Consider the following 15,468-nt stretch of genomic DNA (forward strand, 5'->3'; position numbering starts at 1 on the left):
CTGAAGTCCTGCAGAGAGGCAGTGACCCTGCCCCTATCTGAGCTGCTGAGAAGTGAGTTACAGCTGAAGGAGATGTGACAGGCGGGAGAGAATAAGCAGAGTGAATGGCTGTACTGGAGATGAATCAGCCCTCTTCCTTGAGGAGCAACTGCCTTTGGCTACTTCGAGCTAAAAGCTACAGTAATAAATTTTAAGGCCTGAAAAGATCATTACAGTCATCTAGCCCAGCTGCACACTCACCCAGGACTCTGGATTTCCTGAAGTCATTCCCTCCTGCCCCTCCTGCCGACACAGGGACACAGCTGAGGTCCCTGCCTCCTCTGCTCTCAGTCGGAGGCTCTTCCCAGTGTGCCAGTGCCACCACCACTCTGACCGCCATGCCAGACTTCTGCAGGGCCTCCCCATGGCACCACAGCCAGGCAGCTAGCGTGTTTCTGGCCAAGAGAGCTTTTATATCCAGCTCCCGGGTGGTGCTGGCTCATGCTCTGCATCAGAGCAGCACCTCCAGCAGCAGTTTTGCCCATGCGGCTCCAGGTCCATGCTCAAATGTCTGCTATAGAAACCTCAGGCAACAGCCGACCCGAACTGCAGATCTGAAGATGGCTTCATCTGGTTTGTGAGTTGTACTTCTTAAAAACCATTGGGCCTCACATCACAGTACCTACGCTCCTGGGATAGCAACACCCAGCTACCTAGAGAACAGGCAGGTAGAACAACTCAGTTGGGAGAAGTTGGATTTTCTGCTGATGTTTCTCTGCTGGCCTCCATGACCTGAGAAAAAGGCCAGTGTTACACTGTGATGGAAACATGTGGGCCAGAAATGGGAAACAAGAGACTGGAATGCTCTTTTCTTGAAAAATCCTGCCCAGCCCAGCGAAGACTTCCTTCTTTATAAAGATGGGTCACGTCCATGCCAAGCCCTTGAACTGAAGAACAACACAAGTTCTCCATCTGCCCCATGAGCTCGTGTGGACAGAGTTCCAAAAAGAAAAGGAATGCGTGAGTTCACTGAGTGTTTCCCACTCTGGAGGGGCAGGCCAAAGAAAGGCCAGGCAATGGGAAGGTTGTGGTGTATCAAGAAACAGCAAATCACCCCCTCGGTGACCTTGGCAGGCACACCCCAAGAAAGGAAGGAAGGGGGGCTGCAGTCTTGTGTCTCCAGGAATCTCTCAACATCATCTTGTCCTGCACACTTGGCTTTGTTTGCTACAGGGAGCCCCAGCTCCTCCCTTCAGTCAGGTCAGTGCAATTTGGGAGAAACAGGCGCAAGTGTAAGTTTCTCCTGTCAGCTCCTTGGCAAGTCAAAGAGACAGCCACAATTTGCCCTAAAAAGAAAATTCTAATTCTTAACATTGTACGTCATGGTTTCTGTGAGCAGTGCAATTTACAGGCCGACAAGCGAGGCCGGTGGAGCCCAGGCTGCGGCCAACCCCATCACTGAGTCCATCAGCCATGGAAATGCTGAAGTGACAGGTCCACTTCGTTAACCAGAGGCACAGTGTTTCCTGGGCACCCACAAGCAAGGGAAGAGAAAAGGCTGTTCCAGGGGTGGGAGAGAACCGGAGCCTAGGGAACGCTTCGGGATGGAGGGCAAAAACAGCGCCTGCCCCAGTGCTAGAGACCAGACAGGCTTCGATCCCAAGGTCACATGAGCATGTTTCCATCAACACCAATGGTGACCTTAACGAGAACACAAAACCTGCTTTTCCTTTGGAGGGACATAAGCTCTCCAAAGCAGCGCATGTCATGCCTAGGTGGAGAAATGCCCATTTTCCTCTCTCTGTACCCAGAGCTGGAGGCTCTGCAGAGAGCTGCTGAAACCTGAACAAAAAGTCCTCGGCTCCTTCCCTGAGTTTGTTGTTGGGTTTATTTCTCCCCCCCCTGCTCCCAAGTGTTTTCTTCTAAATCCCTTCCTGCGTTTTCCCCTTTTATCACTGCCCTGTGAACATCCATCTGGGTAGCTCGCCAGCCCTCCCCACTGGGTTGCTAGCAGCTTTTGCCCATACTAAACATGACAAGATTTTTACTTTGAAGCAGATGTAATGTTTGGTTTTGCCCAGCCTTAGGTGAGAATACAAGGAGTTCCAGTCCCCTTGCCTCCTCATTCTGAAAACACTCCCCTAGGTAAGTAAACAACTCCTAAGCTTAAGAGGATGCACTGGGGTGCCAGGAAAGCCCTCAGCTGTTGAAACTGTTTGGAAATCACCCTTTTCTGATGCTGTAAAACAAGAGTTAATCCATGTTTCCACTGTGGAGGGCTGTTTGCGTTTGGATTTTGTTGGGGTTTGGTTTTGGGGTTTTTTTTTTAAGAAGGAAAAAAATTCCTTTCATTCTTTGCCAGCAATTTCCATGGAAATAAAGTTTCCAGCAAAAACTCTGTGCCCAAACGAGAATATTTTATCCAGAAAGTGAAAGATTTTTCTCTGAACAATTGCGAGATTTCATCCAAAACTCTTGAGCGGCTTCAATCCGAAATGTTTCGCTTGTTGGCTGGAGACAAAGCACCGCCGAGCGAGTCCCCCGGTCTCCAGGCAGGCCTGGCGCGGGGCTCTCGGCCCGCGGGGATGCTCCCGCGCCAGGGCCGGGCCAGGGCGAGGCGGGGCGGGCACCGGCCGGGGCGCAGGGCCCCGTCCCGCCGTGGGGCTGGGATGGGGGGCAGCAGCTCCCCGGCGCGGGTGGGAACAATCGCCGCGTTGTCCGGCCGCGGCCGCCGGCGCGGCGGCTCCCGCGCCCCGGTCCCCGTGCCCTGCGGGGACAGCGCTGGCGGGGCCGCCCTGCTCCGCGCTCGCCGCCGCCGCTCAGTCTGGCCCCGGCGGCGGGAGGCGGGAGGAGCGGGGGGGTGCGGGTGGCGTGCAGGTAGCGCGGCGGCGCCGCGCAGCCACACCGTGGCGCTCTTGTCACGGGCATCGCCGTCGCGATGCCTCCGACGTGTCCGCGCCCGAGGCGGACCCGCACCCTTCGCGGAGGGACCGGCAGGGACCGCGACCTTCAACCCTCCCGACAGCATCGCGGATGAGCTGGGTCTGGGCCCGAAAGGGCCGGGGGTGGACGCGGGGGCCTCGCGCAGCCGCTGCGGCGGCGCGGCGGGCATGTGCCGGTAAACAATGACCATATTGTGAAATAGAAAACAGACTCCGGCTCCCTCAGAAAGGCTCGCTCCCCACCGGATGTGTTAAATAAAAACCGCTGGGGGAAAAAAAACAGCAGAAAGTCAAGAAAATCGGGTTTGGGCCGGGAAGGACGGGGCGGGAAACCTGCGAGCGGGCGGGTTTGTGCGCCCGCCTCACGGTAGCCCTCGCATGGACTGCCGCGGCTGCGGTGGCCTCAGAGAACCTAGCTCGGGGGGGAGGGGGGGGGACGGGGACGGGCGGTCCTGCCCGATGGATTTCTGCCTTTTTTTAATGTTTTTCTTTTAATATCGAAACTTTTGGGGGTTTCCCCTGTCTTGCCACTAAATAAATCAAGAGCAAACTTTCCCTGCTGCAGGATCCAGAACCCTCGGTGAGCTGCAAATCCCAGCCCTGAGGAGGTAGTCTGGGCCGGGACCCGCTCCCATCCGATCGCCCGGTTCCCCTCCTGCATGCTCCCTTCAAACGGCACCTTCCTGCCCGGACGTGTTGAAGTGCAGCGCCCTGGAATTTATGATATAAATAGGCTTCCCCCCACCATCCCCCTCTCCCCCTCTCCATCCTTTTAAAGTATCTACCGTCCCCTCCAACTGGATGCAAATTGGGAGCTTTAATAAACTTGCTTTCTTCCCCCTCCCAGCCGTAAATATATATATGGAATATATGAACGTATAGGAACCTCTCCGGTTTCTCTCTTTAGAGAAAAAAAAAAAAAATAAAGGGTAGGGGGAGATATTTCCAATGGATTTAAGTAAGTGATTCATCTAATGAAATGCTTAGGGATTTGTTTAATATGATTTTATATGAGCTGTGGACATTTCCAAAGCAAACAATAAGTTCAAGTACAACATGCATGGTTGTGTTACAAGTGTTACCCAGCTGGCTGGGAGATCTTCGGTGAGCAAACAGGCTAAATCTGGAGAGTAAACAACTTCAGAAAAATCTACAACTCCAGGTCACTGAAAACAGCTTTTTATTTGTTTTCCCTCGTGTCTAGTAAAATCTGATCCTTTTTTCTCTCTCTCTTTTTTCCTGCCACGCGTCTGTAAAATCACCGGGGACGGGCATCGGCATCACCAGCCCGCGGCTCGCCCCGTCCCGGCCGCGGAGCCCATCGCGTGGGACCTCGGTGCATAGACGTGTGTGGAAGACCGGTTGCTGGTGAAGAAAGATGCTGAGGGGAGGGGGGGGGGAAAGAGGGAACAACACCAGCCTCTTCGGGGGGTCTGTCACCCGGAAACCGGGCTCCGACTGGTCCTGCCCACGCGGGAGCATGGTTTGGACTCCTCTCAGAGGGGCATTAGACCCTGGGCCGGAGCGTGAGCATGACCACGGTGCTGTGAGAGCGGCCATGCGTGGGGACAAGCGGCTAGCGGCGTGCCCTGGGGCTTCGTGCTGCAGCCAGGCCGGTGAGGACCCCCAGGCCTCAGTAGCTTCCCGGCACCCCTGTGGCAGAGCGTCTCCAGGTAGTGCTGGGGTCCTGGGCGCAGGAAATGATGTAACTAAAATTCACAATTCTGGGGAGTTCATACGATGTACGTTAACGCGGAGGTCCCGGACGGCGTCCACCCGGGAGAGGGAGAACGAGAACGAGAACGACCCGGGTGAAACGACCCCGGTTAGACTGCGATGGTTACTGCCACCAGACCAGAAACCGCGCTGGGAGGCAGAAGCGCCCAGTGCGTAGTTCCCAAGCCCTCAGCGTAGCCAAGAGGGACCGGACGGCTGCCGCCTCCGGGGCGCTGCGGGCTGGAGGTGAGGAGTGGCTGTGGCGGCCGAGCCCCCTCCCCGGCTGGGGTTGGGGGAGCCGGAAACCTCCCTATCGCGACGCTCCGGCTCGGAGATTGCTGTTGGTATTCACTTTAAAAGAGCCTGAATGGGACTTCTTTTTTTTTTTTTTTTTTACTTCCCCCCACTTTTTTTTTTAAAGCCAAAGCTTTGTTGTGCTAAACTAGTTGGACGAGTTAGGGTGTCGCTGCTCCCGATTGCTCTGGCCAATGGAACCCGATCCACCCTGCTGTGCGTAAGAGCGCAATTAAGGATTTAACCAAGCCTATGCTGCGCCCCAGCCAGCAGTCTGCCGGAGACAGACACAGCGCCGCAGCCTCCTCCCCCAGACATGTCTGCTTAGACCCGAGCAGCCCCACAGCCAGCTCCAGCCAGCCGCCGGCTCCGAGCTATGACAGGAGTATTTGACAGAAGGGTCCCCAACATCAGGTCCGGCGACTTCCAGGCTCCTTTCCAGACGGCCGCAGCCATGCACCACCCGTCCCAGGAATCTCCCACTTTACCCGAGTCCTCGGCTACGGATTCCGACTACTACAGCCCTGCTGGGGGAGCCCCGCACGGCTACTGCTCGCCTACCTCGGCTTCCTACGGCAAAGCGCTCAACCCCTACCAATATCAGTACCACGGTATGAACGGATCTGCCGGGAACTATCCTGCCAAAGCCTACGCCGACTACAGCTACGCCAGCCCCTACCATCAGTACAGCGGGGCTTACAACCGTGTACAGAGCTCCGCCAGCCAGCCAGGTGAGAGCGGGGGGCAGGGGCGGCAGACCCCGAGGCGAGGGGGGAACATAAGGGACCGGGACAGCGACCCCCGCACATCCCTGCCCAGCGGGGAGGCGGCTTGCCCTGAGCCATCGAGAGAAGTTAAAAAATAGTAATTAAAAGAAAGAAAGGAAAACAAATAAGGGGAAAAAATCGAAGGGGGAGGGGGGGATAAAAAGGAAAATTACAGGGAAAAAAAAAAAGGTAAAAGCTGTTCGAGTTTTCCTGCCCAGCCCGCAGGATCTACAACGCAAATCCTGGGACAGTACTTTAGGGAAGCAAGCGTCCGTCAGCTGCCCCCCGCCCCCGAGCTCCCCCAGCTGCCTCCCTCCTGCTTCCCCCCGCAGGAAGAGCGGAGAAAATAGCTAAGCCTTGTTGCATGTCTCAAAGTCGGGTTCGCGATGGCAAAGAAAGTTTCCTTCCCTCTGTGCTGGAGGGGAGAAGAAGGAGGCTGGGAGGGGGAGCCCGGGCGTGATGAGGCTGCGGAGCCGGGGGGGTTGTCCCAGAAAGCACCGAGGTTTTAGCATTTTCCATTTACTTTTTGTAAGTTGTTGAGGAGGAGGAAATGTGGGGACAGGAAAGAAAAACCTAAACCCAGCCGTAGCCAATCCAGGCGGCCGGGGCTTGGCTGGGACGGTGCCGCAGCGGCGGCGCTTGGGGACAAGCCGGCAGCGCTATGGACGTCTCGGTTGTGAGGGGGAATCGGCCGGTGCCCCGGCTGGGTCTCGGCTCCTCTCCGGGCTGGCCTCTGCCCAGCGGGGCACCGGTCATCCCCCTAATCCCCGCGGCTGCCGCGCATGCCCCGCGCCCCCGTCCGCGCCCGCGCAGCGATGCGCTGCGCACCAGTTGGGATGCCCGTGGCGGCCGGGGTGGGCAAGGCCCTTCCCGGAGGGGGCGCGGCCCCCCGCGCTGCATGGCGCGGAGCCGGCGGAGGGTGCGTGGGACCGCGTCCCAGCAGCGGGAGCCCCGGGGAGAGCCGCGGGGACCAGTCGGGCAGGCGCCTCTCCCCGGCCCGGCCCGCGGGAGGGATGCCGGCGGCGCAGGCTGCGCGGGGAGGAGCGGCGCGGAGCGGAGCCGTGTCCCGCGCCTTAACGTCTGCGTCTGTGTCTCTCTCCCGCCCTTGCGCCCGTGCAGAGAAGGAGGTGGCGGAGCCCGAGGTGAGGATGGTGAACGGCAAACCAAAGAAAGTGCGCAAACCCCGGACTATTTATTCCAGCTTTCAGCTGGCGGCGTTGCAGAGGAGGTTTCAGAAGACCCAGTACCTCGCCCTGCCCGAGCGGGCCGAGCTGGCCGCCTCTCTGGGACTCACGCAGACACAGGTACCGCGCTTGTCTTGGTTCAGCTCGGCTCGGCCCGGCGGAGCGCAGAGCCCTGGGCCTCCGCGGCGGGGAGGGATGGTCGGGATCGTGCCCCCCGGAGGGGCCGGTAGGGCGGCGGGGGAGAGGGTCCTTCGCAGTCGCAGAGCGCCGTATTGCCAGGCGGGCATTAATGGTGTCGGTTTCCCTCCCCCCCCTCCCTCTTTCCTCCCCTCTTCTCCCGCCCCCCTCCCAGGTGAAAATTTGGTTTCAGAATAAAAGATCCAAGATCAAGAAGATCATGAAGAACGGGGAGATGCCTCCAGAGCACAGCCCCAGCTCCAGCGACCCCATGGCCTGCAACTCTCCACAGTCACCTGCGGTTTGGGAACCTCAGGGCTCGTCCCGCTCCCTCAGCCACCATGCCCACGCACATGCTCACCCTCCAAACTCCAACCCGTCCCCTGCATCCACCTACCTGGAGAGCTCCGCTTCCTGGTACCCCGCTGCCAACTCCATCAACTCCCACCTCCAACCCCACGGCTCCCTACAGCACCCGTTAGCGCTGGCCTCTGGGACAATCTATTAGAGTCTGCCCCCTATTATTTTATTTTTATTTTTTTGTTGTTCTGTTTTGTTCCTTGGACTCCCGTGTTTTACTGTTAAGGAATAATAACGAAAGGAATGCATATGGGGAATTTTTAAAAGGGAAAAGAAACAAACAAAAAGATTAAAACGTGTAAAGCTTGTGCATGTAACTTATTGCATTTCAAAGGAAACCCTTTTTTTATACAATACGGACATTTTTTGGCTCAGCTGTGGACACTATCAATGGTGCCTTGAAATCTATGACCTCAACTTTTCCAGAGACTTTTTTTCAATGTTATTTTAACCCTGTAAATAATTGTAGATAGAGGAATTAAACTGTATATTCTGAATAAAATAAAATTATTTCGACCACGAGAGACGTTTCCAAATTACCCCTTTTTCTATCGATAAGAGGGAAAATAATGTTAAGAATTATCATAATGCCAATTTGCTTGCAGAGAGCGAGGGAGGAAAGAGGGATTTTGATGGGCCTGATCCTGGGAGCCCCTGTTCAGTCACCGGGCCAGGTCGGGCCGTGCCAGCGCAGCCCGAGTATATCGGCAGGATCTGGTCCTTGTAGGTGCCTCCCCAGGGGCGAGCCGATGTCCGGCGATGCTCTCTCCCCGCTGGAAAAGGGGCTTTTGCCGGATCACTTACACCTTCTTGCACAATGATTTAAGCTGAAGCCATAGCTGCCCATCCTGACGGTAGAAATTAAATATCTCTTCTTAAGCCGCCCTGAATCCTTTCCTGAGAGCAATTAGCGTCGAGAGCTGCACACTCCACAGCCCATCAGTCGCCCGTGTGCGCTCGGCTAATTACACAAATTACGTTTCCGTCAAAGGGAGCCACTAAATGTGAGAAAAGGATAAAATGAGGGCCCCGCTCCCTTCACTCCTGGTAAAAGCCTGCGGCAGCTCCGGCTGAAGGAGGCACGTTGCGAGGTACTTGTATTTGATTTTTTTATTTCTATTTACACGATTTAGGTAAGACCCCAGCGGCGGAGCCGTGCCTGGCGCAGCCCAGTGCTGAAGCCCCTCTCCCAGCAGAACCCCCAGGTTTTCCCCGGCAGCCACCGGGGTCCCCAAGGCGACCCACGTTCCCGCGGGGCTCCCACCTCTCCTCGGCCATCAGGGAATTCAGGGCCGCTTGGGGTAAGGTGGCAGCAGGGAACGTGCCAAAGGCGTCGCTCGAAGGATCCCCGAGATTAACACCCCACCCCCCAACCCCCCCCGCCCCGCTGCCACCCGAGGCTGGCGGGGCTGGGAGGCGAGGCTTGGAAAGGCACCTCCTGCCCTGGGGCGCGCTTACCTGTCTCTAGTCTTCCTCCCTGTTGCCCTCCCCCTCCTTTCTTCTCCCTCCGCTCCCGCCTGCCATGTTTTGTGCGTGTGCGTGTGCGTGTTTCTCCACGAAGAAAGAAGCCCGGGGTTGCTGTTTTGTAACAGGTTCGGGGGTTGGTAAATGGCTCGCAGTACAATAGACCAGTTTGTTCGGTAATGCTGCTCTCTGCACGCCGGGGAGGGACGCGTGGGTGCCGGCGGAGGGCGGCAGGGGCCGCACCGGCTGCCCACCCCTGCCCGCTGCCTGGTAGCGGGCCTCCCCGCTGCTTCCCGCGTCGCCTCCGCGGCTCTGAGGACCGACCCCTGCTCGGTTCACTTGCAAGGTTTCAGGGACTTTCCGCTAGCTGAAAAGCTTGGCTTTGTCTCTTCTGCTAACTTCCACCCCGTGCAAAATAAAGCCCGACTTTTTCCTCCATTCTTTTCCTCGTTTCCCTCTAGAAAAGCATTAATATTTCCTTTTCAACCTGCAGTAAGAGATTCTCCCCTCCCCGAGGTCCCTTCCCTTTGCAGAAAGGTTTGGATACCAAAGGTGGAAGTCTATTTCCCAGGTGGATCCACCCACCCCTTTCTTTGAGGAGCTGCCGCTGGGCCGGTGGTGACGGTGACCTGCAGGGACCGGAAGGGCTCGAGCGGACAGCGTAGGAACAGCTCTGGGGAGGCGGGATGCCGGCCAGGCAGGGATGTGAATTCACACAGAGTTACTGGGCCCTGACATAGCTCCCCTCTCCAGCCAGCCGAGTCAGCTCGGTTTGGTTTCCATGCCGGTCCTCCTCTCTGCTTAAGTTCTCCTCCTCCCAGCTTGAGGTGCTGTTGGGCAGGTCGGGGAGAGCCTGGCACCTCTTACCTGGGAAGGGTAGCCAGGCCCATTCAGGAGATGCCTGGGGTCCCCGTGGCCTCAATGCCCAATGGGGGATCTACAGCCGCCCGTCGTTCTTGAGAGCCCCTGTCAGAGCACGGTGGATGCTTCTGTCCCCCCCATATCCCTTATACGCAGACAGACACAGCCCGGCGACTCTCTCCGCCGGGACGCACCCCCGGGGCTCCGGCGGCGGCCGGAGGGAGCCTGGCTAGTCCGGGCCTCCCCCCCTGCCTCCCCGGGCAAGGGATGGGATGAACTGTCCTTTGTCTCACGCTGGGTTTGGGCTCGGCGGATTACTGGCTCGGGCTTTTTTTTTTTCCTTTTGACTCCCTCTCTCTTTCCCTCCCCTTCTGTTTTCCTGGCGGCCACTTCCATGTGGAGCCGGGGCAGCTCGGGGAGCCGAGAGGAGCCACATTCCTGTGGGTGCCGAGCGGCTCCAGGGCTGAGCCACAGGGCTTGACATACACACAGACGCACAGACACACAGGCGCACAGGGAGAGGAGCCTGCAGCCCCGGCTGCCCCAGACCCAACGCTCCCTACTCTGCCCGCTCCCCTGGGGCTCTCCCACTCACAGCAGATCCAACATCCCCTGCGCTCACCCACAGATGGGGCACACGCCCACAGCACCCACACCCGAACCTGCGCACCGACACCGGGGGAACCCCTTCTCTCGTTCCCCAAAGCGCCCTCGCTGCTCCCGCCCGGCAATCTCCCCCTCCGTCCGGGGGAGCGCCGCTGCCACCTCGCCAAGCCATTCGGGTTCCCTCCCCCTTCACCTCAGGGGAAAGCAGCAACCCACCCCTCCAACCCGTCGCCGCCTCAAGGCAGCCCGGCCCGCTCTCCAGGCTGTTCTGTAGCCCTCGTCTCCCTGCGGTGTCCCCCATAAATTCGGTCCCCCCCCGGGCGCTGCCCGCTCCGCCGCCGGCAGCACTCTATCCCGAGCGTGCATTGCACATGTGGCATCCATTACAGATTTCTACCACGCAGTTTTGCGACTGACAGACTTTAGGTGGTTCGGTTGTGGATTACGGAAAGGAGATCTATTGCTTCAGGAAAATCGGGGGGGCGGTGGAGGGGGACAATCCCCTCTTCTTTCTCTCAGTCATTTCAGCGGCTGCCTGCAGTAACGCAATAACCTGCTTTATAGGTCAGACAAGAGCCGTGAAAACAGGAACCGCGGAGTTTACATTAAGCCTCCATTTCTCTCTCTTTTTAGGGAGAATCTCTGTTGCATCAATTCAATGTTTCTCCTCTTTGTTCGGCAGTGCGCCTATTTCCATGCGATGTGGGAGGATAAGCAATGGTTTATCTTCTATCCTCTAAGATAAACCAGGACTACAGACCCGATAAATCCCGACACGCACCCACGCCCCGGGTATCTGTGTGAACACCTTCCACGGACACGACCTTCAAAGCCGCAGGAAAAACTCCCAGCCCCCCTCGCCTCCTCACCCTTTAGGTGAGGGCCCGGCCAGGATCCACGATGGCTCCAGTCCTTGGCACGGAGGAGCCTTGAGATGGCTTCTTGCTACCTCCTGCTCCTAGGCAGTCCGGAGAGGTTGCCTAAACCTCAGCCTGAGCTTTGCAGCAGCGATCAGCGAGCCTTGCCGGGCCGGATCCTGACCTGGCTCCATGCTCTGCAGCGCATCCCCTGTCTGACTGTGGGGCTGTCCCTCCATCCCAGGGAATACTCGCCGTCTCCTCCATATGCATCGTATAACCCGCTTCATAGGGCTTTCTCCTCGCGGTATCCACTGAGCGTTCTTTTCCCTTTCTTCGCGTTATTTTTTATTAATTTTAATATAATTAATTTTATTAATTCCCGTGCAGAGGACGACAGGACTGCAGCGGGGGGGGGGGGGGGGGGCTGGCCGGTGGGCAATAAGGGCCCCCTCCTGACTGCTCTCAAGCCGCCCCTGCCCTGAGGTACCTGTCGGCGGGACAGCAACACCACTTTGATGATTTGGGCCACTAAAAATGAAGCAGGTTTGTGCATTTCGTGTCCAGGGTTAATAAAACCTAATCAGGAGTGGAAAGCCAACTAACCCAATGAGTTAACCTCGCTAGCTGCAGGTAGTCCTGTTAGCCAGGCTCTTTCAGTTAATTAATTACAATTGAGTCGGTTCTGTGATAATTTCCTCAAGGACCCCTGAGGACTGGTCCAGCGGGAGCGCAAGAGGCGGCGGACTCTGCAGCTTCCCGCGGAGGGAGCGCGGGCCCCGTGTCCCGCACCCCTCACCTTCCCCGCCCGGCTACGAGGCTCCTGAGGCTTCTTCCCCCAAGCTGTGGTTCAGGAACCCGAGAGGAAGCAGAGGACAAGGGGGACCCCGCTTCTGGGGACGAGTGGGGACCCCGCGGGTACCGGGAGAGGCTGCGGAAAAAGCGGAGCCGGGAGGTGGCCTAGGGCAGAGGAAGCCTGGAGCATCCTCCTCCCCCTCCTGCACATCAGGCTCTCCCTCCTCTGGATTTGGACACGTAGCGATTCAGACCACTGATTTGTTATTTTCTTAATTCCCGCTCTTCTCATTCCCTATGAATCAAACAGTCTTTTGTCCTTCAGAGTTTGATTTGATCGCTACTGTTCACATTTCACTTTTGTATTTTTCTCTCCCTATACCATTACTCATTGAGTGCCCCGTGAAATTACAATCGTACATTTTCAACTCAGCAACCCATTTGCAGTGCAAAAATAGGGTCTAAATAATGGCTGAATTAGCCCTACTGGACAGTTTCAGATGTAACACTCTGTAATAATTATATTGCAGGCTGGATTAGGATGCTATTATCATAATCTGGACGTTTACAATTATCTGTAATTTGCAAAGATGCGCCAGGTCTTGATTACAGCAGGGTTTTTTTTATCAAGCTAACCATCACTAAACAGTGACAGTAATAACAGCTAATTTTGCTGGCAATATAAGAGGTGCTGGGGTGTGCAAACAATTTCACACCTGGATGTGCTCACTCAACCAAGAATATAGAGAAAGAGCTTCTGCCCTGAGACTCAGAAAAATATTCTCCACTGCTTCTGTTCAGTATAGATTTCTAGACCCCGAGCCTTGCTTAGCAGATTTGCACAGGGGGTAAGTTTTGGGGCTCGCTTGGGTTTGGGGTCGCTTTGTGGCTGCTTCGCGCCTTCCCGGTCGAGGCTCTCTCCGTCCCTGCTCGTTCCCCAGCTCCCGCGGTCACTCTTGCGCCGGTGGTTTCCCTCGGCGAGCCGGACCCCGACAGCTTTGCACCCCTTTTTACCCTTCCTGTGCTGCCGCGGGCAAGGGGACGGGGTGGATCCCTACGGAGCGCCCGGCGGGGCTCGGCGTCCAGCGGAGAAATCCCGCCAGCCCCCGGACCAGCCCCGGGGCTGGCCCCGGCTCCCGGCCCTCGCGGTGGGGCGGCTGCAGCGCGGCTGTCCGTGGCGCCCATCCCGCGGCCTCGGGGCGGTGGAGCCCTGCTGCGGGCGGGAGGTGGCGGAGCGGCGGCAGGTTGGGGGCTGGCGTGGGGAGCTGCTGCCGCTCCATCCATAGATGACGCTGTTTCACGAGAGTCTCCCGGGGCGGCAGCCGCGAGTGGGAGCCGGCGCTACCGCTGCTGCTATTCGCTCCCAGGCAGCTCTGGGGAAGGCCTGCCCCCCGCACCTTCGCCCACTCTGCGGAGCTAATCCGGCTTTTGTATTATTACGATGATGATAATTTATTTGTTTGCTTGCTTGCTTGTTTGTTGCCTGGGCTTTATTTAAGCCTATCTGAGAAATCATTGGTGGGGGAGGAGGGCAAGGCGCTCCCACAGGCTTTCCGCGCCGGCACCCACGGTGGCACCGGACGGGCCCCCCGAAATCTCATGACAAGCAGCAACCCCCTTCTGGCACCCCTTGGGCCGCAGGCGGAGGTGGGGCGGGTACGGGACCGCCCGCTGCCATCCCCAGTCGAGGACTGCAGAGAAAGGGTTAAGGCGCTGTGGGGCCATGGGAGCCGGGAGCAGTCGGGCCGGGCTCGGCTGGAATCGGCTACGTTGGACCGGGATCCCTGGGCTGCGGGACTCCCGCAGAGGGGCGTCCGACGCCCTCCGGGGGGTGGAGGGGAGGGTAAGCCCCCGCAGGGGCCTGCCTGGGGCGGGCGGGGAGGGTAAGGCAGGGCTCCCTGAAAGATGCGCACACACACACAGACGCACAAATGCTGTTGGTTTAACTGTATGGTAGCTTTCTCTCCAGTGTCATTTGAATAATTCAGTGAGCCCCACTACCAGCTGTACTTCTGAAGCCTCTTCCATTCTTTTCAGCATTATAATTTTGGTTAATTTTCAATTTTAGGCCCTACGTCTCTGCAATTTGTGTATGAATAACAGAATAATTTTCCTCTTTTGTTTCGCCTTTCCTGTTCCTGAATCTAAATAAAGATGGCTTTTTAGTATTAAAAGTGGAAGAAAATTACAGGTAATTATCTTTGACGGTAAAAATGCTGTAATCAGCGGGCTACATGAAAAATTACTCTAATTATGGCTGCATTTAAGAGAATGGAAAAAAAACCTTCTTGTGGATAAAAACCTTAAATTGTCCCCAATGTCTGCTTCAAATTGGATGGCACTGCAGCTGGAGGCTTTGTTCAGAATTGATCCTGGGGAGCTCTGAACCCAAAGTTTCACAGTGGGAAGGGGAAAAAAAGAAAAGAAAACATTTTTCCTAATGTAACAATACGAATGGTAGAAAATGACAAGACTGATCGGTTTTAAACCACTCTGAAGACTGACTGAGCGTGGAAGTTGCTCAAAAAAAAAAAAAACAAAAACACCCCCCAAAAAACTGGTATGTTGGTAAGTAGTCTTTGCTTTGTGTCTAATTATAGTGACTGTCCTTTTGCACGACTGTATGTAGCTGTCATTATATGGAGCACTCTGAGGATCTCTATTGACTTCTGATAAATGGCTCAGTGGTTTCAAGGTTCATAATTTGAAGGATGCCCAGGTCTCTAGCCATTAATTCTCGCAGTATGGGGCACCCAGCTTGGCTGAGGAAAGGGCTTTTCATTGTCAGGCGTTGCTGTGCTTTCCACAAGCTGGTGCGGCTGGGGCTGGCCGGGCAGCGCGGTGTTTGCCTGGGCACCTCTCAGGGCTCTGCAAAACATTCCTCCGCTTGCATTGTCTGCTCTGGAAAAACAAAGGAGGGCGCCTCCTTTCTTAAGAATTTGGAGGCTCCGAGCTTTGGGAAGAAAGGCAGGGCTCTGGGCTTCGCCTTGGCGAGAAAGCTCAGCTCAGCTGAGCGGGGGAGCAGGGAAATCGCAGCAGAAATGGCCGGGTGATGGGAAAATTCTTCTAGGCTGATCTTTGCGCTCTCGCTTATTTCCTGTGCTAGTCGTAGCCTTAAACCCAAACCACCAGCTACCCCCCTGTCCCCTCGCTCCGTCTGTGCTGGCAGGTGTATGCTCAGGTGGGGGGGGGAGGATGTCCGTGTGGGCAGGCAAGCAGGGGGCAGCGTCCAGCTGCCCGGACTGAACTGGTTTTGGGGGGTACACACCGGTTCGGAGGTGGAGAGAGAGAATGAGGAGCCAGGCGGGCGTTTTGTGGCTTTTACTCTATATATGAAAGGAGACAAAACCATACAAAGTATATGTACAACTAAAATTCAACAATATATACAGAAAGGTTGCTCGGGGGGAAGGTCCCTCTCTCTCAAGGGTGAGGCTGCCGGCGGGCAGCGCTGAACCTTCCTGCC

The 15,468-nt window shown here is 56.6% G+C and overlaps 1 protein-coding gene and 1 long non-coding RNA gene across 2 annotated transcripts in view; both read left to right on the forward strand.

Moving 5' to 3' along the window:
- The first annotated feature begins 5,164 nt into the window (after window positions 1-5,164).
- DLX5 (distal-less homeobox 5) lies at window positions 5,165-7,941 on the forward strand. Its single transcript, XM_062605027.1, has 3 exons — window positions 5,165-5,662; window positions 6,818-7,002; window positions 7,235-7,941. The coding sequence occupies exons 1-3, from the start codon at window positions 5,308-5,310 to the stop codon at window positions 7,565-7,567; spliced, it is 873 nt and encodes a 290-aa protein (XP_062461011.1). The 5' UTR covers window positions 5,165-5,307; the 3' UTR covers window positions 7,568-7,941.
- Window positions 7,942-14,207: 6,266 nt separating this feature from the next.
- The window catches only part of LOC134156774 (uncharacterized), a 39,803-nt gene continuing 38,542 nt past the window's right edge, over window positions 14,208-15,468 (forward strand). The window contains exon 1 of the long non-coding RNA XR_009962055.1: window positions 14,208-14,570. This is a non-coding gene — a long non-coding RNA (uncharacterized LOC134156774). The remainder of the gene's footprint in view (window positions 14,571-15,468) is intronic.

Source organism: Pezoporus occidentalis, unplaced genomic scaffold (assembly GCF_034315485.1).
Source record: "Pezoporus occidentalis ecotype Australia unplaced genomic scaffold, CSIRO_AGI_Poc_V1 ctg9, whole genome shotgun sequence".
Taxonomy (NCBI): domain Eukaryota; kingdom Metazoa; phylum Chordata; class Aves; order Psittaciformes; family Psittacidae; genus Pezoporus; species Pezoporus occidentalis.

Coding starts and splice junctions, on each gene's coding strand:
- DLX5 (XM_062605027.1), top strand. CDS start 5,308: ATGACAGGAGTATTTGACAGAAGGGTCCCCAACATCAGGTCCGGCGAC. Junction 5,663..6,817: donor GAGCTCCGCCAGCCAGCCAG/GTGAGAGCGGGG, acceptor GCGCCCGTGCAG/AGAAGGAGGTGGCGGAGCCC. Junction 7,003..7,234: donor TGGGACTCACGCAGACACAG/GTACCGCGCTTG, acceptor CCCCCCTCCCAG/GTGAAAATTTGGTTTCAGAA.